The sequence below is a fragment of the Mustela nigripes genome, chromosome 13 (genome assembly GCF_022355385.1).
Source record: "Mustela nigripes isolate SB6536 chromosome 13, MUSNIG.SB6536, whole genome shotgun sequence".
Taxonomy (NCBI): Eukaryota; Metazoa; Chordata; class Mammalia; order Carnivora; family Mustelidae; genus Mustela; species Mustela nigripes.
In genome coordinates this window covers 142,216,028-142,238,375 of record NC_081569.1, presented here as the reverse complement: position 1 = coordinate 142,238,375, position 22,348 = coordinate 142,216,028, and the positions used below count along the sequence as shown (strand labels likewise).

The window sequence follows — 22,348 nt, the reverse complement described above, 5'->3', positions numbered from 1 at the left end:
ATCTGGGGCCACAAAGCTGAGCTACAAGATCCTCGCAACCAAAAGGTTTACTACTTGGTGAGGGAAGGACATGGTAAGGAAACAGCCCCCCGGCTGCAACAGCGGTAGGAGGAAAGGCCCCGGGAACTCCAGCGAAGACTGGGAGGCCGACTTAACTGAAGCACTCAGGGAAAGTGTCAAAGATACAGGAAGACCTGAACTGAGAGCAGAGGGCAGCCCCGGCTAAAGCAGGCCACGTCAGGGAGGGCACACAGCCAGCACTCAGACCCGCCTGGGGTGCTGGGGACGGGGGTGGTGGCAGGAACCTGGAGCGCTCAGCTGGGGTGGGGGTGCCCTGCACACCACCTGGGACATGGTGGCAACCGGAGCAGTGAGCGAGGAAGGCACGAGGCCGTTCCCAGCCCCGGGGAGAAGGGGGACTGGCTGGGGAAAGGCCGGGGCAGGGCCACCTGCCTCATGTTTCCGGCAGGCTTGTCCTGAGCATCAAACAAGATGCCTGTGAAATTGCTCCGTGAACTCGAGGCTACACATGTGCGGGGCCTCGGGGGCCACACAGATGTCCCCCGCGTGCGGCTCACATCCCCCCAGCAGTGGTGTCTTCGGGACCCGCTGCAATTTCCACAGCCCCAGGCTCGTCTGGAGAATCAGTACCTTCCATGCAGGGCTGTGTTCAGGATTTTATGAGGTCATGATTGTTAAGTGCTCTGGAGTGTCTGGAACACAGTGAGAACAAAGCGAGGGACAGAGAGGAGGAGGGGCTCCCCACATGGCTGCTGTCACCATGGGGACAAGTTCACTGACAAGCCCCAAATACACCAAGTATCATGATGTGTGCACGGGAACATGCTCGCCAGAACCGGGGCTGTGGGACTTAGAACAAGCAGACAGAAGCGCGGAGAACGATCAGTGTCATACGGAAGAATTGCGTGGAGGGTAAAGGACACGTTCCAGAGAACAGATTTCAATGTCCTAAAATCTTGGCAAATCTGTGCTTTGAAGTATCAACCCCACAGGCAGTCTCAGGGTGCCGGTGGCCAGTCACGTGGGTGCTGAGTTCTCCTCACTACTCGTCCAGCCCCCACCTTCCAGACCCATGGAACCACTTCACCAAATGCGAGGCTGTCTGATGTGAGCCTTAAAGTAGATAAGCTTCAAGAAGAGCACTGTAAACCATATTTTAAGAATCCCAGGAGGGAGGCCTGGGCAGCTCAGTGGGTTAAGCATCTGACTCTTGGTTTCAGCTCAGGTCATGAGCTCAGGGTCGTGAGATTGAGGCCTGGAGTGATGCTCCGCACTCAGTGTGTGGTCTGCTTAAGATTCTCGCCCTCTCCCTTTGCCCCTCCCCCTGCTCTTACACACTCTCTCTCTAAAACAAAACAAAACAAAAAAATCTTAAAAAAAAAAAGAATCATAGGAAACCCTCCAAATACTTCCTTGTTCAGATAAAGCTACAGTTGTTTAACAAAGTAATGCTAATAAGCTTTATCAGTTATAAACTACAATTACGTATACACAGCACATTTTATAACAAATACAAACCTATTGATGCTAATCCTTCAGGTCGGCTTGAAATTCTTATAATGTTCCTATCTCCCTTTAAGAAAAATATTTCATTTTCTGTGCAGGAAACAGACACGATGTCACCTGATCCTTCCAAACCAGCAATTGTGGCCTGTCCAAAAAAAAAGAAAAAAAGAAAAAGAAAAAGAAAATCACACAACCAGGCAATATTAACGGCTGAAAGCGGTCACAAAGGTGCAGGAGCCCGGAAGAGTCCGATGACACCTGTGCTCTGCCAGGCTCTTTCTGAACCAGCTTAGAAGTGACAAATGCAAGGGGTGCCGGGGTGGCTCAGTGGGTTAAAGTCTCTGCCTTCGGCTCAGGTTATGATCTTAGGGTCCTGGGATTGAGCCCCGCATCGGGCTCTCTGCTCAGCAGGGAGCCTGCTTCCCCCTCTCTGCCTGCCTCTCTGCCTGCTTGTGATCTCTGTCAAATAAATGAATAAAATCTTTTTTAAAAATTTATTTTTTTTAAAGATCTTATTTATTTATTTGACAGACAAAGATCACAAGTAGGCAGAGAGAGAAGTTAATAATCCTGATGAACATCTAGAAGCATGCCATTAGTCTGAAAGCTGCCCATCATGGTGCTGTGTACACTCTGATGGAAGCCACAACATCTGCATGTGGACAGCCCCTTTGTCTCGTGAAGTTAATGCCACCTGTCGCAGAAAGCACTGGGGTAAGGGCTCAGAAGAAAGGAACTGATACAAAGTCACCAAACCTCTCAACCCCACTCACTACTAAGTGTGCATCAAGTTCAAAGAGTACCCAGAGAAAGAAGAAAACTTAAGTTGTCTATAAGTGAAGAATACAGAGATGCCTTTCGAAGTGTTCCTTCAGAAGAGAAACCAACTCAGGGTTAAACAGCAGCTTGGTGGCCCCAGTCCCCCTTGCCCTACCCTCAGGTTCCAGGTGAGGAAGCCATGCCAGGCAGACGACACTTCAGCTTAGAGGCAGAACAGCTAGAAGGTTCTACCAAAACCAAATCTATAACATAATTAGACCCTTACCTGATTTCCTTGCAAAGGAAAAAGTAAAGCATTAGAATTAATGCTGTTTCTTCTACCATTATAAGAGACCGTCCGTAGATAAACATATAAAGACACCAAAGGCATGGTGCGATCACGCAACTTACCTGGTTGATTGTGTCTAGAAGGTAAATACTATATTCATTCCAACTCAACACCCAGCCTTCTTGAAAGAAACATGAAACAAGCCCCAGGTGTTTCTCAGGTAAGCTGCAACTTCCCCTGTTGGAGGATTCCAGACGTGGGTACAGTTCAAAAGGCTTGACTCCTCCAGCAAAGACATCTTTTAAGATAAACGTGGCTTGAACAGTCCCATGGATGTCCGCCTTCCACAGTCGGAGCCCAGGCCGTGACGCGTACAAGGTCAGATCACTCTGCTTACAAAGTCCTGGTATAAAACAAGCTCCAAATTTCCCAGTGCTGAAATTACAAAAAAAAAAAAAAAAAAAAAAAGAAGAAGAAGAAACAGATACAAACTGATTTAAAGTGATAGCTGTCAGCCCTTGACATCAACTCTAACAAGAATTTTTTGGATAAGCCTAAATAAGATTGATGTTTTTTCAAACCCTCTTCTATGGTTTGCTCTGTTGTTACTACAACGACATGGTCATCTCTGTGCCTCCTCCTCCCTGTAGCCCCTCGGAAGCATGTGCCCCTGAGCCGGCAAGGCAGCCCGGCTCCTGGCAACCGTCATGATGCTGTGCCCTGGGCTTCGTCTCCACCCTCTGGCTCAATCCTCGCAGCAGTGCCACGAGGCAAACGGTACAGCTCCCGGGTCAGAGAAGAGGAAATGGAGGTGGAAACGGACAATCCAGGTCCAACCATCCTCTCCCTGCTTGGAAGTTCTGTTCATCCTAACCCTGAATGCTGTACTCACTCCAGCATCCCACTGAATGAGCGTCACGCCTATGACCGAGTCTAAACCCGTCACAGGGACCAGCTTCCCGTCCAGTCCACGGGGGTGTCATTTTTTCTATTTTTAAAATTATGAAATACCTAACACAAAATGTATGTTTTATATAAATAACACATATCATTTTATACCATATATACACACAGGTGCACACACACATGCTTAAAGGCATGTAAAATTATGAAGCCTAACAAATGAAATGCACACCCAGGATCCCATCCCTCAACTTTGGAAATAAATCATCAGTGACGCAGGTGGTGTTCTCCCACACTCCTAATGTCCCTGCCCCTCCGTTCCCCAGGTGTGATCACCAGACTGAATTTTGCGTTTGCTATTCCCTTGCTTCTACTACTGATAGCTTAGCCACATACCTATATATCCCTAAACGCTACATATCTTAGTATCATCTTCCATTTGCATAAAAAAAGTAATGATGCTATTTGTATACTTTTGCCACTTGCTTTTAATATTGATTAAAGATTTACCTTTACCGACAAAACACCTATAGCTCATTCATTCTCACTGCTACATAGCATGCCGCATTTTTTTTCACTCACTCCCTTGTTGATGGGCATTTGAATTATTTCTACTTTGCTATTTTAAACAACAATACCACGAGCATTTCCTCCTAGCACACGGGTGTGTCAGAGTCTGCCCGGGTCTCCTGGAGATGGAACTGCTGCGCTGTCGGGTAGTTGCTGGGTTGCTGAGTTGACTACATTCAGGTTTGAAAGATAATTTCAAACTTTTTTCAATATGATTAATCCAACCTTTGCTCCCACCAGCAGTCTGAATTCTTTTATTCCCCCAAAGGGATTTTTAAGCCATCTCTACACCCAAAGTGGGGCTTGAACCCACACCCCACGATCAAGAGTTGCATGCTTCCCCAGCTGAGCCGGCGGAGGGGTTCTCCTGAGTTCTCATGGTCCCACACCTTTGTCCAATCTCGGGCTCCTACCAGAGCTCAGAGTTCAAGAGTTCAAAATGCTTCTGGGACTTGAAGCAGTAGAAATAATAAATAGAAATATTTACTATGTGAACTTTCTGGAGCTCAGTTTCCTTCTGGGGTAATCCTTCCCATCTCAAAGGTTAAAGTGAAGCTTAAGTGAGCCGGTTTAGGAGGGCACAGAAGTGCTGCTGCTGACGTGGTAACCCTCCGGACCGGGCTCCAGATGCTCCCAGCTGGGATGGGCCCCTGGTCCCACACACAGCCCTGTGCCTCTCTCCTCACCCTCCCTGCACACAGCAGCACATGGGTCCTCCTGAAGGCTGTCTCCAGAGCCCATCTCACATGGTGACACAGAGTTATCTGGACGTTCTCTGCCGGTCAGTCTCTCTCTAGGTCCCTCTGGGTGCAGAGTAACTAAATCCCTCTGGATGAGGCCCAAGGAAAGTACTGAATATCAGATTCAGCTTTGAGACGAAGATTGTTAGATGAACCAAGACTGTTCTAACACTGTCGATCATTCCCGGACAACTCTATAATCGGCCTCGGGTTTGATTACTGCCTTTGGTGGATTTTGTCTGGAAAGATTCTCTAAATAGACCCAAAGGAATTATCACAGGGCAGTCCGTAACCTCTTCCCCTTGCCCTTCCTGTCCAATCGATTTCTGTTTGGTGACCCACTTGTTAAATGTTTTCCTTCTATTTATAGGTCCTCTTAAAAACCTCCTGTCCCTTCCACTTTGATCCGCTCACCTTGGATAACTGCAGCACTCACTTGAACAAACACCGAGGGAGTCCTGCCCCGTGTGAGACCCAGTGCCATGGGCAACGTGAAAGAGAAACGACACGAGAGCCTGGCCCTGGCTGAGAACAGGCGCAGGCAGACGTGTGCGTGGGTAAGAACCAGTGCAAGACCATCTGAGGCTCAAAGGGCCCCATGAGTGGTCCAGACGGGAGGCATCTGACTGGGGCAGGAGAGGACTAGACCAGGGACTATTCCCGGCTGAGGACAGAACGGGCACTGTGGGGGAAGGAGCATGCGAGAGGGTCCTGGCGGGCAGCTGGCTCTCCGGAACTGCTGGAACATGTGATGTGTGGTTGGTGGTGGGGGAGGGAGACTGGGGGGGAGGCGGCTAAGCCGGGGATAACTAGCTAGGGCAGGTGCAGCGCCACCTGCCGGCAGCACGATGGTGCAGCACCTGCTGCAGTCGTTCTGAAGCGGACCCTCAGACCCCAACTTTCAAGGCCCAGGCACTGCAGGACTCTAAAATCATAACTTCATCAACCCACTTTCTTAATTTGATGGAGGTGACTTGCAGAAAAATCACTGATGACTTTAAAAAAATACGTTAATTCCCTTTATAAGTCACATTAACATGAAAGTTGTAGTTTTTTGTTTTGGGACTTTAAAACGATTTTATTTCTTTTTAAAGATTTTATTTATTTATTTGACACAGAGAGAGAGAGAGAGAGAGATCACAAGCAGGTAGAGAGGCAGGCAGAGGGAAGAGAGGTGGAAGCAGGCTCCCCGCTGAGCACAGAGCCCAATGCAGGGCTCAATCCCAGGACCCTGAGATCATGACCTGAGCCGAAGGCAGACGCTTAAGCCACTGAGCCACCCAGGTGCCCCTAAACGATTTTATTTTTAAGCACTCTCTACCCCCAGTGTAGGGCTCAAACTCACAACCCTAAGATCAAGAGTCTCGTGCTGTACTGCTGAGCCAGCTGGGAGCCCTGGAAGGAGTGTTTTCTAACAAGCTGTATAATCCGCTGGTACCCCAGACCTGAAATGCTGAGCATGGACAGAGAGCCTGAGGCAAGAGAATGAAAGTCTATGATGGGTGACAAAAGGCTCAGCAGCCAACTGCCCACAGACTACCACACAGGCACGACAGCAGTGGCCCTGTTCCAGAACCTGGTGCTGGCTCTGCTCGGGGGTAGACTCCCCACATCCACATGCACGGATGGCCTTGCGCAGGGGCCCTGAGGACAGGGCCACGGGACACCTAATAGGTAGGGAGAGGGTTCCCACATGAGATAGTGCAACACAGAGCCCGAGGAGAGCAAAGATACAACACATTTGGGGACAGCTGGGGGCTCTGACGTCTTCTGGGAGTAACATGCATTATCTGGTCCGGTCTGAGGAGGCTCACAAACTCCATCCGAAAAGGACGACCCCATCCCCCACACTGCGGTCCCCTGCCTGCAGATGCAGGCTCGGGGTGCCCACGCTCTGCTGCCCGCTGAGAACGCTCCCGCCCTATTCAGGCCACTCTGTCACCCACCAGCAGGCTCCAGGGAGGTCACGACAGGCACCGCCATCTCGTGCTCCGTGCCAGCCAGCGCCAGCCACCCAGCCCATCTCACAAAGCTCTCAGCAGACGCGCTCCCTGCAAAGCGCCCCCTCCTGCGTTCCCTTCTACAAAACCAGCCTCCTGCAAAGCTATCCCCAAGCACGGTGATCCTGTCCCCTCCAGCCCTTTCACCCTCGGCTCCTCTCCTTGAGCAAGACCGTGTGTAGCCACCAGGTCGCTGTATCCAAATGTCTATCTCAGGCCATCTCTCCGGGTAGTCAGCAGCTCTGACACAGTGGCTGGCCCTGTGACACTTCCTCCATGTGGCCTCCGACTTCTCACTCCTCTGACCCCTCCTCACGTCCCAGTCTCTGCCGATGCCCAGAACAGAGACAACCGCGCCCCCAAACCATGCTCACACCCGCGGCGAGCTCATCGTCCCAGAGCTTGTCCAGACCGTCCACGTGCTACAGGCTCTGGCCGCACCTGCTTCCTGAGATGCACACCTGCCGCCCTGCCCCTTTGGCTGCCCCCTGGAGGAAGACTATGCCACCTGTCTGCAACAGCCCCTCTGTCCTCTCCGCCAGACTTCTGGAGGCCAGAGCGCCGCCACCCCCCACCCGAGAGCTCAGCCACGGCCTCTGACTCATCTCCCTCCCTCACCCACCAGAGCAAACCTGCAGCTCTGCCCTCCAAGCATTCCTACCACCCTACCCTGGCCTGAGCCCCCGGCTGGCCCCCTGAGCTGCCACTCTTGTCCCCTCCCAAGAGCAGCAAGGGTCACGTGACCTGCCCTGGTCAAAGCCTCTCACGACTGCTGGCGTGCTAGAATAAAGCAGCCCCGCGTAAGGCTCACAAAGCCTACGCGACGGGGTCCTACCCTGGCCCTACCCTACCAAGGCCCACGTGGCCTTGCTGCTCTGCAAACACTCAAACGCTTGGCACACACTGCTTCTGCCTCAAGAGCTTCTCTTCAAAGTCCTGGCTCTTTCTGCCCTTCCTTCAGGAATCTGCTCTGGTCCCTCCTGCGGAAGAGCTGTCCCTCCCTGCCTATCTAGAGCATGCACCCATGTCCCCTGCTCCCTCCTCTGTAGTCCATATCCTGATTACTCCCGAACATTCTAGAACATATTTATTTAATGTTGGTTTCCCCCGTCAGGAATATGAGCCTCCCGAGATGAGAGGTCTTCCCAGGTCACAGCTATCACCTCAGATGGAGAAGGGTGCCCAGAACACAGCAGAGACTCGATGAGGCTTTTTCAATGTCACGTGAAAAACACTGTTCCCCGATGTCAGGGTCTCAGTGTCGCCTGCATCTAACGACCTGTGGGCCTGGAGATGTCAGTCCTCACGATGACTCCTGCTTGACTACTACCTAACAGGCACCTCCAGCTCAATAATGCCCCCAACCGAATGGCTGTCCAGACCTCAAACCCGGGCTCGCCCTGTGTTTCCACCACAGCAGCTGCCGCAGCCACTGGCACGAAACCTTCTCTTCTTTCCTTCCCCTTGCCCACATCCAATCCGTTACCCTGCCCCAGGGAAAGCATTATCCCGCTTTATCCTGCATTATCCTAATTGCAGCTCCCTGCATCGCCCGGTCTCCTGACGGCCACCGCCAGGGCCAGCCCCCACGCCCGCTCCCAGGACTCCCACAGCACCCTCCTCTCCTGCTCCTGCCCATCTCCAGTCGAGTCTCCACGCAGAACTGGGTGAGCTCTGAAACAGCGCTCACGTGGCCATTCTCCTGCCTACAGCACTTAAGAGCCTTTGGTTATGCCTAGGATAAGCTGGGCAACAGCCAGCCAGCGTGGTGCTCTAGCCCTGCCCCTAAGCTGGCTCCGGCCCTCCTTTCCAATCTCATCTTCTTTCTCTCTTTATTTTTTTTTTTTTTTAAGATTTTATTTATTTATTTGACAGAGAGAGACACAGTGAGAAAGAGAACACGAGCAGGGGCAGGGACAGAGGGAGAAGCAGACTTCCCACTGAGCAGGCAGCCCGATGTGGGACTCGATCTCAGGACCCTGGGATCATGACCTGAGCTGAAGGCAGACGCTTAACCGACTGAGGCACCCAGGCACCCCTCCAACCTCATTTTCTACCAGTGCACCCAACCCACTGCTCCCTGGTCACCCGGCCCCCTCTGGCTCCCCGAATGCTGAAGCCCTGGCTGAATCCGCTGCCTTGGCATTCGCTGTTTCCTGAGACCAGAATTCTCCTCCAGCAGCTCTTCCCATGCCTGAGGCTTCTGCTCAAATATCACTTCCCCACAGAAGTCTTTCCAGTCTATTCTAAGAGAGCGTGCCCGCCCCCCCCCCCCCCCCGCCAGGCTTCACCCCAACTGCCTTCTCTGCAGCACACACTGCCGCCTACACAGCTATTCTGCTTGGGGGCAGAGCCCTGTCCCTTGCCCACCTGCCCACCGCATAATACTGCCCCACACGTGCTGGATGACACACGGCTTCCAGGGGGCAGACTCGCCAGATGCCCCTTCTGAACCACAAGCTCAAATACATACAACAGAAAAACAATCTTTAAGACACAGGGATGACCAACTTTTCCATTTATTCTGTGTTAGCCCCACTCCTCTAGGGCTCAGTGAAACAGACCTCCCAGGAAGAAAGGGGAGACATTTGTTTGCATCCGCAGCCTGGAACAGTGCCCAGCATAGGCCAAAAGACTCGATCACACATGTGCACCAGGAGGGGCTTCTGGAAACTTGCTTAGGTTTCCACACTGGAGGCTGGAAGACTAGGTTTTAAGAGAAGAACTATTGGCTGCTCCCCGTGAAAAGGAACTGGTTTTCCTACCTCTCTATCCTGCACTACCCTTCCAAAAAGAGTGTAGTGAGACACTGATGCCAAGTCAGAACAAAGCATCAGGCAGAAGAGGGAGACAGCGGCAGAGGGAAAGACAAGATGAAGACGTGCAGAACCCCTAAGCCAGAACTCCAAATTCCACTGTGTTTTCCAGGGGCCAACCGGGAGACTACTGCTATAAAAAGGCTAAATTGTTGATGGATTGAGGGGATATTCAGCATGGAAAACAGAAGCCAAAGGGAAGCTTGACCAGGTCTTTTAATAGCTAAGGGCTGCCACACTCCGCCCATGTGACCTCCCCGTCTCTGGGCCATCCATCACCCGCCTGGCTGTCACCACCAGCTTCCATGGGCCCTCCCTCCCTCGCGCAGCCAACGCGCATCCCACTGTCAGCCTGTTCACCCCACTCCCCAGCCCACCTGCCACCAGCCCCTCTGATCCTCTCCAGGCAACAGTGCCCTTTTACCAGGAACTTCTCCAAATCCCGCTGCCAATCCACAAGCTGCCGGCGCCCATCGGCTCTTCCTGCCCCCACATGGCTCTTGCCCCTCTCTCTCAGGATGAGGGGGTGGCCTCACCACTCTACCCAGCCCCTCCTCACTGGCCCCACCCCCAGGTAAACTGGGCCCCAGGGCTCTACACGTGTTTCTGGCAAGGAGACCCCCCATGCACTCCTGCTGCCTCTTCCCGCATGGCGGAGAGGCGACTGGACTTGGCCTACCCCTTCTCTTGCTGTCCTTCCGGGTGGCAGGTCACCGGGGGACAATCTCTCAGCCGGGAAGCCTCCCACTCTTCTTGTCCAGTTCCACTGCTCCCCTGCCCACTCCTTCAGGGAGTCCGCCTGCCGCTCCAGGCTGGGGAGAAGTTTCACAGCACCCCGCACACTGCTCCACAGCACGTAACACAACAATTAACTTTCCTGCTGAGTTTATTAAGTTTTCATGATGGTGGGCTCCTATCTACCTTGTCTGCCTCTTATCCCGAAGCCTGGCCCAGCCCACACGGTGCAGCGGGGCCTTGACCCTTGACTGGGACTGTGGGAGGGGGGCACCTGCACAGGAGTGGACCCAAAGCAGACCACATTGGAGACTCCCCCAGATCCTGGCACTCAAGGCAGGAAGGCCACGCCTGCACGTTCTCCCAGAAGAACAAGAGGGATGCGTTGTTCCCGTTTGATGCTGGGACAAGGTGCCCTAGGCAGGTTAGGGACCCACTGGGCACCCCAGGCTTAGAGCAGCTGTGGGCTTGCAGATGGCAAACAGGAAACCTAGGAAAACTTAAAGCCCCTCTGTAACCACCAGGCTGGGGCACTTGCAATGCCCACCTTTTCCTTGGTTGTGTTCCAATCTGCTTGACAGACTTTTCTTCCATGTGAAAAAGCAGGCTTCTTTGTAGTGTAGACACGAGCAGCACTTTCTGGCTATAATCCAGCTGCACGATGGAAGACGGCTCCTCCAACACCAGATGCGAGTTACACACGCCCTGTGAGAGAGTCCAGTTAAAGCCAACTCAGTGCAGAGTTCAAGCAACCCGACTTCCTCTGTAACGGGAAACATCCTTCTGTTGTTTGTATTCAGGTCAGTTTATACCTTAAAACGTATGTGGCTAATTCTCAACAGATTCAGTGTCAACCCACTGTGATAAAATTGTTTGGAAAAGTTCTTACTAATGAGAAAACAACATTAACAACCTTTCTCAGCCTATATCAAGTTTGGCAGGAAACATGAAGAATACTATGTAATTTCTTTTAAAACATTCTCGGGAGGCAGTTCAAAGAAGAGTCCATAGGGATCTAAGTGGAAATATGTTACACCATCACTATTATTTATTCTAATCAAACACAATGGGACTTTCTATAAAATTATTGTGGCAACTATCACCTAAGGTCACATTACACCCTTCCCCCACAAAGAGTTCAAGGCAATTTTGGGGACATTATATCCATGCCAACTGAAAGGGTCAGAAAAAAACAAGAAAGAAATTCAAACAGCTTTAAATATATTGAAGAACAAAGGTAAACTCCAGAAGGCATTTTACTGCCGGCACAAACTCTATTTCTTGGTGTCAAAAATCTGCTTCTACAAGTTACTCTTCTCCCAAACCTGTTTCTTCAGTTGTTTAAGAAATCCTGATGCTCTGTCACAAACCTCTTGGGGGTAGGAGGAAGAGCAGCAATCAGATTTACGGGTAAAATTTACATACAGTAAAACTGACCCTTTTTAGATAGATGGTTGTATGGATTTTGAAAAATGCATACAGTTATACAATCACCAACACAGTGAAGATAGAGAAATTCTCTTTACCCCCAAACATCAAGTACTTTTAAAGCAGATTTTCCTCCCACGTTTGTAGTTATGTAAACTGTAGCTTTTCAGTTTTAGACTTAGCTTATAATGAACTAAATTTATTCTATGAATTTTGCAAAAACACTCAACCTCCCATATCTTTTTTTTTTTGCAAATCTCTTTATACCTGTATTTAAAACAACAACAGCTATCAGAACCTCAATAAAGGTGGGAAGTAAGTTCCCAGCACGCTAAGGACATTGTTTTCTACATGTGGCTTTCTCTCCGTTTTGTGAAATGCAGGCTTGCGAGCGGTGCGGGCCTGGCGCTGTCTGCAGGCCCGAGCAGAAGGAAGGAACAACACCGGGGCTCCTAATAACCTCAATGCTTTCCTGCACAACAGCGGTTCTCCAAGCGGGCTCCGCAGTCCTTTCCACGGGGTCTGCAAGGCCCGGACTGTTTCCGTCATAATACTAGATCGCATCTGCCTTTTTCACTGAGCTGACATTGGCAATGACACAAAAGCCATGGAGGGGAGAGCAGGGCACTGAATGCCACTAATCGTCACTGTGTCCTCTGCCACCACTCATGGGAAAAAATGTGCATTTCACTGAAGATGGTCTTTGACGCAGAACATTTATAATTTCATTAAATCCTGGCTCTTGGGGAGACACAGTTTAGAATCTTGTGTGATGAAATGGGGCAGGCACGCCCAGTCCTGCTGCTGCACACTGAGGTACTCTGGTTCTCAAGGAAAAGCACTTGACTGTTAGAGCTGGGAGCGCAACCAGCTGCCTTCCCCACCAACCCCCGCCCCAGAATGCCATTTTTCTTGACATACTATAATTACTCAAACATGGGTATTTGGCAGACATTTTCTCTGATGGAACAAAGTGGCCTTGTCACTTTAGTGAAAACAATTGTGTTTGTTGCTGATAATAAATTTCAAGTTCTCAAATTAGGCTTAGAATTGAAAGCTTGTAACAACCCTTGTGAACTTGGGCAGTTCTATAGCCTTTTCTGATCAGAATGATGGTATTATTGACAAAAACACATTCTTTGATATTATATAATTAAATTTCAACATTTGGAAAGATCTGCATCATTCAGTAAGATCAATATTTTCCAAGTGACCAACACATGATATTACAAAATCACACAGGGATCAAAGAGCCACTCAAAGTGCCAGGCAGGCTGCTGGATTTCGCTGTAAGAGGACAAAAAAAATCCATCCACACAGTTTCAGCTTCCCAGTTACAACTGACCTTAGGGAAACCACCATCCATCAGTTGGGGATAAGATTCACGAAGAATATCCACAATTCTCTAAAAAGGCTCGTACAATACTGTCCTGTTTCTAACTACAGGTCTGTGAGAGGCCAGATCTTCTTCATACGCTCCAACCAAAACAATGTATTGCAAATGCAGCTGTCCTCCGCCAAGCCGGCCGTTAGAGAGATTTGCAAAAATGTAAAGTACTGTCTTTCTTATCACTTGTTTTGAAATAGTTATTTTCATAAAAGTTATTTCTAGTGATAGGTTTATTTTTTCAAAATAAAATTAATAAGGGCGCCTGGGTGGCTCAGTGGGTTAAAGCGTCTGCCTTCGGCTCAAGTCATGACCTCAGGGCCCTGGGATCTAGCCCCGTGTCGGCCTCTCTGCTCATTGGGAGGCCTGCTTCCCTTCCTCTCTCTCTGCCTGCCTCTCCGCCTACTTCTGATCTCTCTCTGTCAAATAAATGAATAAAATCTTAAAAAAAAAAAAAAAAAAAGAGTGTAGGGGCCTCCTGAGACCAAACACTTTGAGAACTTCCGCTAGACATAACTTATAATAGGACAGTCGTGGATCGGAGGGACTAAAAGCTACTCAGGGGCGCCTGGGTGGCTTAGTTGTTAAGCGTTTGCCTTGGGCTCAGGTCATGATTTCAGGGTCCTGGGATCGAGCCCCACATTGGGCTCCCTGCTCAGCAGGAAGCCTGCTTCTCCCTCTCCCACTCCCCCTGCTTGTGTTCCCTCTCTTGTTGTCTTTGTCAAATAAATAAATGAATAAAATCTTAAAAAAAAAAAAAAAGCAACTTGGCTAGTAATTCCGGAATTCCTGCTATGCATGAGGAATGAAGGCTACGCGTCAGGAAAGGAAAGGCTGGTACCAAGGTGTTCAGTGCAGCTGGGCAGACATGTGACCCAGCGAAGCACAGGCCTGCACAGTGGCACACGAGCGGTGGAAAAGATGCGGGCTTCAGAGCAGAACCTGTTTGAAGCTGAGCTCTACCAGGTGTTGGCCTGTGACCCCGGGCTAGTGACAGGGTCACCGAACCTTGGGTTCTTCATCTACTGACAGGGAAGTGCACACGCAGCTCAGGGCAGCGTTGTGAGGATTAAACAGGACAACAAACATGAGGATGGTGGCTGGGCACTGGACTGCCACCAAGCCTCCTCGTCCTCGGCCCACTCCCTCCCACACGATAGAAGGCTTGGTGGGGGCCAGCTCTCCGCCCCCTGAACGCACTGACCTCTGTCCACAGTTATGATTATGAAAGGCTTCGCATGGCTCCTACAAACCCTTCAAGGAGAGAAGAGTGACAGCGGCTTCCGTTCGAAGGAGCAGCAGGAGACAACAGGAGAATGGACACCATGAGGGAAGGGGCCAGTGCAAGCAGGGGCCAACCCTTTAGTCACAGCAGAAGCAGCTTAGAAAACGTTAGAGAAGTCCTTGAGGGAAACTGTTACAAACAATAATGAGATTATAAAGGGACAAATGATTGGGAATACAAACGGACTGGCTACAAGATGATTATGGATATAATTTCCCCAAATAGAAGAAGGCCAAAAATATTTCTGGAAATAATCATACCTGGTCTAGATCCAGAGAAGAATAGACAATTTTCCCTTTGTCATCACCAGAGAACAATTTCATTCCATTGGGGCTCCAAGCCAGCGCGGTGATGCTATTTCTGTGAATACCGGTGACATCAAATCTCCGAAGCTGGGAACGAGCGACAGACACGTGCACAGGGAGAGAAAGGGGTGGGCACTGTGAGATACGCTCTGTGGGCACAGGGGTACAGAGTCCCTCCTGCTCCTGGAGGAGCTGGTCTCCCCAACCTGGTTTTCCAGGCAAAACCCTGCACAAGGAACCCTCTGGTTAGTTACCTTGAAAGCGGACAGAGGGCAGCCGGAGAACGTTAGGCACAATCTAAATTACCCAAACATGCTTTCTGCCAAGTGTCCTCCCAAGAACCAAAATATTATTGAGTATTAAGAGCATAGGGTGGGGCGCCTGGGTGGCTCAGTGGGTTAAGCGACTGCCTTCGGCTCAGGTCATGATCCTGGAGTCCTGGGATCAAGTCCCACATCGGACTCCCTTCTCAGCAGGGACTCTGCTTCTCCTGCTGATCTCTCTCCTCTCATGCTTGCTCTCTCTCTCTCTCTCAAATAAATAAATAAAATCATAAAAAAAATTATTAAAAAAAAAAAGAGCATAGGGTGAAATTTTTCTGAGCATGTATCTTCTGAGCGGGTGAGGCTTTCTCCTGTGAAAATCCGCAAGGAATGTGCCAAGAAGGTAAGACATGCCAGGGAGACTACCACTTACTTGTTTGTTTCTCCCTGGCAGCGAGGACACAAGCTGAAAGACAGCAACCCTCCCAGAGGCGGTGCCTGCAGCCACGAGGTCATCGAAGCAGCTCAGCAGCTTCACCACCGTGATGGGTTCCGTTTTCCCCTAAAAGAGCAAACATTCAAGACAAGGCTAGCTTCCAGAGGGGAAACATTACCCCTGGAGGCGGAAGCCCGGCATCAGGCTGCGGCCTCTGCAAAGCCCTGACTGAAAATGCATGCAATCCAGGAAAATAATTACATCTGTTAGACCCTCTTTTTTCTTTCTAGGTCTCTCATCTTGAAATGATGAAATAAAAAACCATTTCTAATAAAGGAAATGCTCATCAATCAAGTGAGAATATTCTAAGCTATCAAGGCGAGCATGCTAAGACGCTTGGAGAGCTCGTCCAGAACGGGAGTCTGGAGTAAGAAGAGCTCCCCCAGACCCCAACTCTCTTTCTTCTCTCTCAACTCAGACATGCCACTCCAGCACCGCAGTCCGCGGTCTCTGTGCCACCCACGCGTGCCACGAGGACAAGGAGATGATGCATCTGAAAGCACTTTGTAAATGGGTTTGTTCTTAGATCAGTAATCAAATAACACCAACCCAAGCTTCATACATTGGCCTATTAAAAAAATAAAGATTGTTATTTTTTTTTTTTTTTTAAAGATTTTATTCATTTATTTGACAGAGAGAAATCACAAGTAGGCAGAGAGGCAGGCAGAGAGAGAGAGGAGGAAGCAGGCTCCCTGCTGAGCAGAGAGCCCGATGCGGGACTCGATCCCAGGACCCTGAGATCATGACCTGAGCCGAAGGCAGCGGCTTAACCACTGAGCCACCCAGGCGCCCTAAAGATTGTTATTTTTTAAAAGATTTTATTTATTTATTTGACAGAGATCATAAGTAGGCAGAGAGGCAGGCAGAGAGAGTGGGAAGCAGGCTCCCCGCTGAGCAGAGAGCCCGATGCGGGGCTCGATCCCAGGACCCTGAGATCATGACCTGAGCTGAAGACAGAGGCTTAACCCACTGAGCCACCCAGGAGCCCCACTGGCCTATTAAAAAATAAAAAGCACATGTACTGCGGTGCCTGGGGGACTTAGTCAGTTGGGCATCTGCCTTTGGCTCAGGTGATGGTCTCAGGGTCCTGCGATCAGCTCTGAGTCAGGCTCCCTGCTCAGCAAGGGGCTTGCTTCTCCCTCTCCCTGCCCCCTGCTCATGCGCACACTCTCTCTCTCTCTAATAAATAAAATCTTAAAAAAAAAAAAAAGAAAGAAAGAAGAGAAGAGAAAAAGCACATGCACAAGCATGGCACACAGAAACTCAGGCTTCCAGACCATTGAGTGAAACTGGTCATTCAGAAAAACCACACCACCACTTGGCCTTGCTGAGACAGACGGCGAGATCTGCACTGAACTACCGTGATCACCACATTCTGCTGCAGTAACTTAGACGGTAAGCGGTCTGTCAAGGGCAGAAGCACACCCTCCACACTCAGGAGACTGAGTCAGCTGCTGCGGTGACAGAAAGTAAAGTAGGTCGCAGGCTCACGCAGCTGGTGGCGGTGAGCATGTACAGCCCGCAGGGGCGGCGATGACAGCGGTGACCACACACACTTCCGTCCAGCCCCGCAGCTCTCAGGGCGCTCTCCCGGGCTATAAAGATGCCTGGTGAGAGCCTGACGGAGGTAAGGGACTTGGATCTTAAGCTAGAGGAAGGCAAAGGGGAGCCCTGGAAGATTCCTGCCTTTGCCCTGTGTCCATCCCATGGGTTTCTGGTCAGCTCGACCAGGCGCGGCACAGCACGAGGATGATGAGCAGAGTGTGCAGGTGCGAAGCCCGGTGGGAACCTCCTGTGGCGGCTCAGGCCAGAGGCACCACGGGCCTCGTCTGGAGAAGCAGCAAATGAGCGAGCACAAAGGCTGATGAGGAAAGAGACTGTCAGGACCTGGTCGGCACGAGGACTGCAGGAGAACGGCACAGCCACCCCCTTCCCGGAACGTTCCGGGCGCCAGCCACGCTGGTCCGCCCTCTCATGCGGCATGTTCCTGACTCTTCACGCAGCAGCACGGGGTGGGCTGGGGTCGCCCCGTTTGCCTAAGGACACACGGCTGGAGGACTCAAAGGGATCCTGGCCCTCCCTGGCTGCCCCGCAGAGGGACAGCTGGGAGGCGCGAGCACAGGAAGGGGAAGGAAGGACATCGTCATCCGCACTGCGGCCAACACGAGTGGCGGGTCCATGAGCGGGACCCACTGGTGCCACTCCGAGGGACGACCGGGACAGAACCCACTTCACACGCAGGTAGTCCTGGCAGGGCGGCCCCCGTCTGGAGAACAGCATCCTGGGAAGGTGTACTTACAGGAATTGCTGCCACAACAGGAATTAAAATCCCTTACCGGACACTGAGCCAGGTCGTGAGACAAATTCCAAACGGCTGTGTACGTTTTCTGAATGAAAGGCTTCAAAATAAAAACCACCACTCACATGGGCCAAAAGCCTGAAAATCTGTGTGTGGCGCTTGTACACACGCTTTTTAATATGTCAACATTTTGAGTTAATGTTATTTAATATAATCATTAATAAACGTTACGGTTCTTGACTTAAGAACCAAAACATCCCAAGAATCAGATTATCAATACTTAGCTTATAGAAGCAAAAAAATTAGGTTCAACTGCCTACAGTATAAGTCAAGCTATTCTGAAGAACATTCCCCTCCAAACACCTCAAAGTGCTGAGTAAGATACATAAAATAACGTTTTTTTAAAAAAGACATTTTATTTATTTATTTGAGGGAGAATGTATGTGTGCACACACACGTAGGAGCTGGAGGAAGGGGAAGAGGGAGAGAGAGAATCCCAAGCAGCCGCCGCACTGAGCACAGAGCCCGTGGGACTCGATCCCAGAATCCCAAGATCATGACCTGAGCCAAAACCAAGAGCTGGACACTTAACTAAGTGAGCCACCAGGACCCCCCATAAAATATCCTTTGAACTGCATACCTCTAGAAAGTAATTCTAGAGGTCCAAACCCCAAAAGAATATTGTCAAAATACTGTCAAACCCTGAAGCTACGGGCCACCCCAGGACCGCCTCGCCAACACCCAGAGCTTCGGTGTCCTGAGCTGAGTGGAGCTAATGAGGATGAGGCTTCAGGCCAGACAAGTGGGGACTGGTGTCCCCTGCAGAAGCCCGGCAAGGATCCCTGAAACTCTGACCCTCAAAGTGTCAACAGTGAAAAATCCATTTGCGGGCAGACAGAGCTGACAAGGAACTCTGTCTTCTCTCAGACGTTGACTGCAATAAATAAAAAAGAAGAACGTTCCTCAAGAATCTGTCATCCCAAGCCTGCCATGTTCAGCATTCGAGTTTGAATGTATTTTTTTTCCTTCCCACAGGCAGTCGATCTGAAGGGCTTGGATGTGAGCAGCAGTCCAAGGGGCCTGGCACAGTAAGTACAAACCCCATCTGTGTGACACAGTCCTGACCCCCGTTCCTCAGCCTTCACGAGTATTGGGACCAGCCACAGAGCTCCTAATTAGAAACCACCACAGGGAAAAAGGCCCCATGAAGAAGAATCAACTAAAAAGAACAGTAATAGGGGCACCTGGGTGGCTCAGTGGGTTAAAGCCTCTGCCTTCGGCTCAGGTCATGATCTTGGGGCCTTGGATCGAGCCCCGTGTTGGGCTCTCTGCTCAGCAGGGAGCCTGCTTCCTCCTCTCTCTCTGCCTGCCTCTCTGCCTGCTTGTGATCTCTGCGAGTCAAATAAATGAATAAAATCTTTAAAAAAAAAAAAAGCAGTAATAGAATTGGACAACCCTTTGCCCCCACTCAAGTACTGCATTTAGATTGAAGAGACCCAGAACATAAAAGAAATATGCTTAAAATTTTAAAAAAACATAAAAGGGAATTCAAAACAGAACAGTAAGTTACTATAAGAAATGAAAAAGAATTGGGGCGCCTGGGTGGCTCAGTGGGTTGGGGTCTCTGCCTTCGGCTCGGGTCATGATCCCAGGGTCCTAGGATCGAACCTCACATCGGGCTCTCTGCTTGGCGGGGAGCCTGCTTTCCCCTCTCTCTGCCTGCCTCTCTGCCTACTTGTGATCTGTCAAATAAATAAAATCTTAAAAAAAAAAAAAAGAAATGAAAAAGAATCAAAAGAATTTAAAACCTTAGTGGTGATTAAATAGCAGAGCTCAAAGAAAATTATTGAACTAAATGACAGACCTATGTAAGAAAGACAGAGGAAAAGATAAAAAATAAGAGCAGAGTCCTAGAGGACAGATATAAAGGTCCAACCTATATCTAATCGGGACGCCAGAAGGAAAGGGGATAAACAGGAGGCAACATGTTCAGAGACAAGGACCATTAGTTGCCCAGAACTGATGAAAGGCCTGTGTCCTCAGGAGCACAAGCCCTGACAAAGATTAAAGGAAAGAAATACACTGAACACACTGTGTGGTGACACAGCAACACCTTAAAGACGAGGAGATGACTGTACCGTGTCAGACGAAAGGCAAATGACCAGATACAAACAAGTATTAATGGATCAAGAAGATGTGGTATATATACACAATGGAATACTATGCAGCCATCAAAAGAAATGAAATCTTGCCATTTGCGACAACATGGATGGAACTAGAGCGTATCATGCTTAGCAAAATAAGTCAAGCGGAGAAAGACAACTATCATATGATCTCCCTGATATGAGGAAGTGGTGATGCAACACGGGGGCTTAAGTGGGTAGGAGAAGAATCAATGAAACAAGATGGGATTGGGAGGGAGACAAACCATAAGTGACTCTTAATCTCACAAAACAAACTGAGGGTTGCTGGGGGGAGGGGGTTTGGGAGAAGGGGGTGGGATTATGGACATTGGGGAGGGTATGTGCTTTGGTGAGTGCTGTGAAGTGTGTAAACCTGGTGATTCACAGACCTGTACCCCTGGGGATAAAAATATATGTTTATAAAAAATTAAAAATTAAAAAAAATACAATGAACAAAAAACAAGAAAACAAACCATGAAAAAAAAAAAAAAATTCTCAGGGCACCTGGCTGGCTCAGTTGGTAAAGCACATAACTCTTGATCTCAGGGTTGTGAGTTTGAGCCCCACCCTGGGTGCAGAGATTAAAGATAAAGTCTTTCACAAAACTGAACAAAACTTCGTAACAGAAACGATGGAGTCCAGGAGACAATGGAAGATCATCTTCAAAATGCTGACAGAGAAAAACCATTAGCTTTGAATGTATGCCTGTCTAAACTCATAGACATAAAGACATTCAGGCAAAAAGTCAACCGTACAAGACACTTAATATGTACGATGAGAAAGACCAGACAGACATCATAGAAAACTATAGACCAGAGGCGCCTGGGTGGCTCAGTGGGTTAAAGCCTCTGCCTTCGGCTCAGGTCATGATCCCAGGGTCCTGGGATCGAGCCCCGCATTGGGCTCTCTGCTTGGCGGGGAGCCTGCTTCCCCCTCTCTCTCTGCCTGCCTCTGCCTACTTGTGATCTCTGTCTGTCAAATAAATAAATAAAATCTTAAAAAAAAGAAAACTATAGACCAATATCCTTTATCCTTCATAAATACAGATACCAAATGACTATAATAAACTATTACTGAGAGGACTACAGCACGATTTTAAAAAAGATACTACATCATGACAGAGTGGGGTTTATATAAGTAATGCACAGCTGAATTAATAATCAAACTCAATACATACGCCATATTAACAGAAGAAGAAAATCATGTTCTCTCTTTTTTTTTTTATTTATTTACTTGAGAGAGAGACAGTGAGAGAGAGCATGAACGAGGAGAAGGTCAGAGGAAGAAGCAGACTCCCCGTAGAGCTGGGAGCCTGATGCGGGACTCCAGGATCATGACCTGAGCCGAAGGCAGTCGTCCAACCAACTGAGCCACCCAGGCGTCCCGAAAATCATGTTCTCTTAACAGATTCAGAAAGAAGATCTGACAAACTTCAATACTCATTCATGACCATAACACTCAGAAAATTAGGAATAGAAATAAGTAGAAATAAAAAAGATCTATGAGGACTCTAACCCTAATGAGTGTACACACTGAGGTAAAGACATCTGTTCTGTGGACATTACCCTGGAGGTCCTAGCAAATAGAGTTGATAAATCAAGTAAAAAACTGAAAGGCATACACATCAGAAATGATGAAGTAAAACACTTTCTTCACAGGCAGCAATGACTACCTATGTAGAAAACCCCAAGAAATCTATAAATGTATGAAGAAATCTATAAATGTACATAAATCAATTGTATTTCTATAGGCCAGCAACAAAAAAATCTGAAAGGAAAATAAATTGTTGTACTGTTCTTATATCATTTGTAAAGTGGTATAATATTATTTGAGAATAGATGGACAAATGTTGTAAATCCTAAAAAAATAACTAAGAAATCAAACAGATAGGACCGAATAAGCCATAAAGGACATAGAATAGAACCATGAAAAAATAATTAGTCTAGAAGACACTAGGAAAAGAAAAATCAGTAAGATTTAAGAATAGGTAGGATATGCAGAAAACAATTATCAAGATGGTAGACTTAACTAATGCTTCTTAACTGGGCATAATTATGTTTTCCACCCTGCCATGGGACATTTGATAATGTCTGGAGGCTGCTGCAACTTGGTTGATACTATTGCCATCTAGTAGGGAGAAAGCAGGGGTGCTGCTTGACATCCTACAATACACAGGACAGCACCACCAGACCACAAAGTCAGTGGTGTCAGGTTGAGGAAATGGAACCTAAACCCAACCATACTAATAATCATATTCAACATAAGTGGCCTAAATTTGGTATAACAGAAGGTAGAGATTGTTGGGGTGTCTCGCTGGCTCAGTTGGTGGAACATGCAACTCTTGATCTTGGGGTCATGAGTTC

General features: G+C 49.0%; 1 protein-coding gene across 3 annotated transcripts in view; it reads right to left on the bottom strand.

Moving 5' to 3' along the window:
- TECPR2 (tectonin beta-propeller repeat containing 2) overlaps positions 1-22,348 on the bottom strand; it is a 98,484-nt gene that overhangs the window by 53,314 nt on the left and 22,822 nt on the right. For all 3 annotated transcript variants that reach the window (XM_059374031.1, XM_059374032.1, XM_059374033.1), the window contains exons 3-7: positions 15,441-15,569; positions 14,700-14,831; positions 10,887-11,044; positions 2,698-3,010; positions 1,540-1,672 (exon numbers count right to left, since the gene is read on the bottom strand). In XM_059374031.1, the coding sequence (XP_059230014.1) occupies positions 1,540-1,672; positions 2,698-3,010; positions 10,887-11,044; positions 14,700-14,831; positions 15,441-15,569 (865 nt within the window). The remainder of the gene's footprint in view (positions 1-1,539; positions 1,673-2,697; positions 3,011-10,886; positions 11,045-14,699; positions 14,832-15,440; positions 15,570-22,348) is intronic.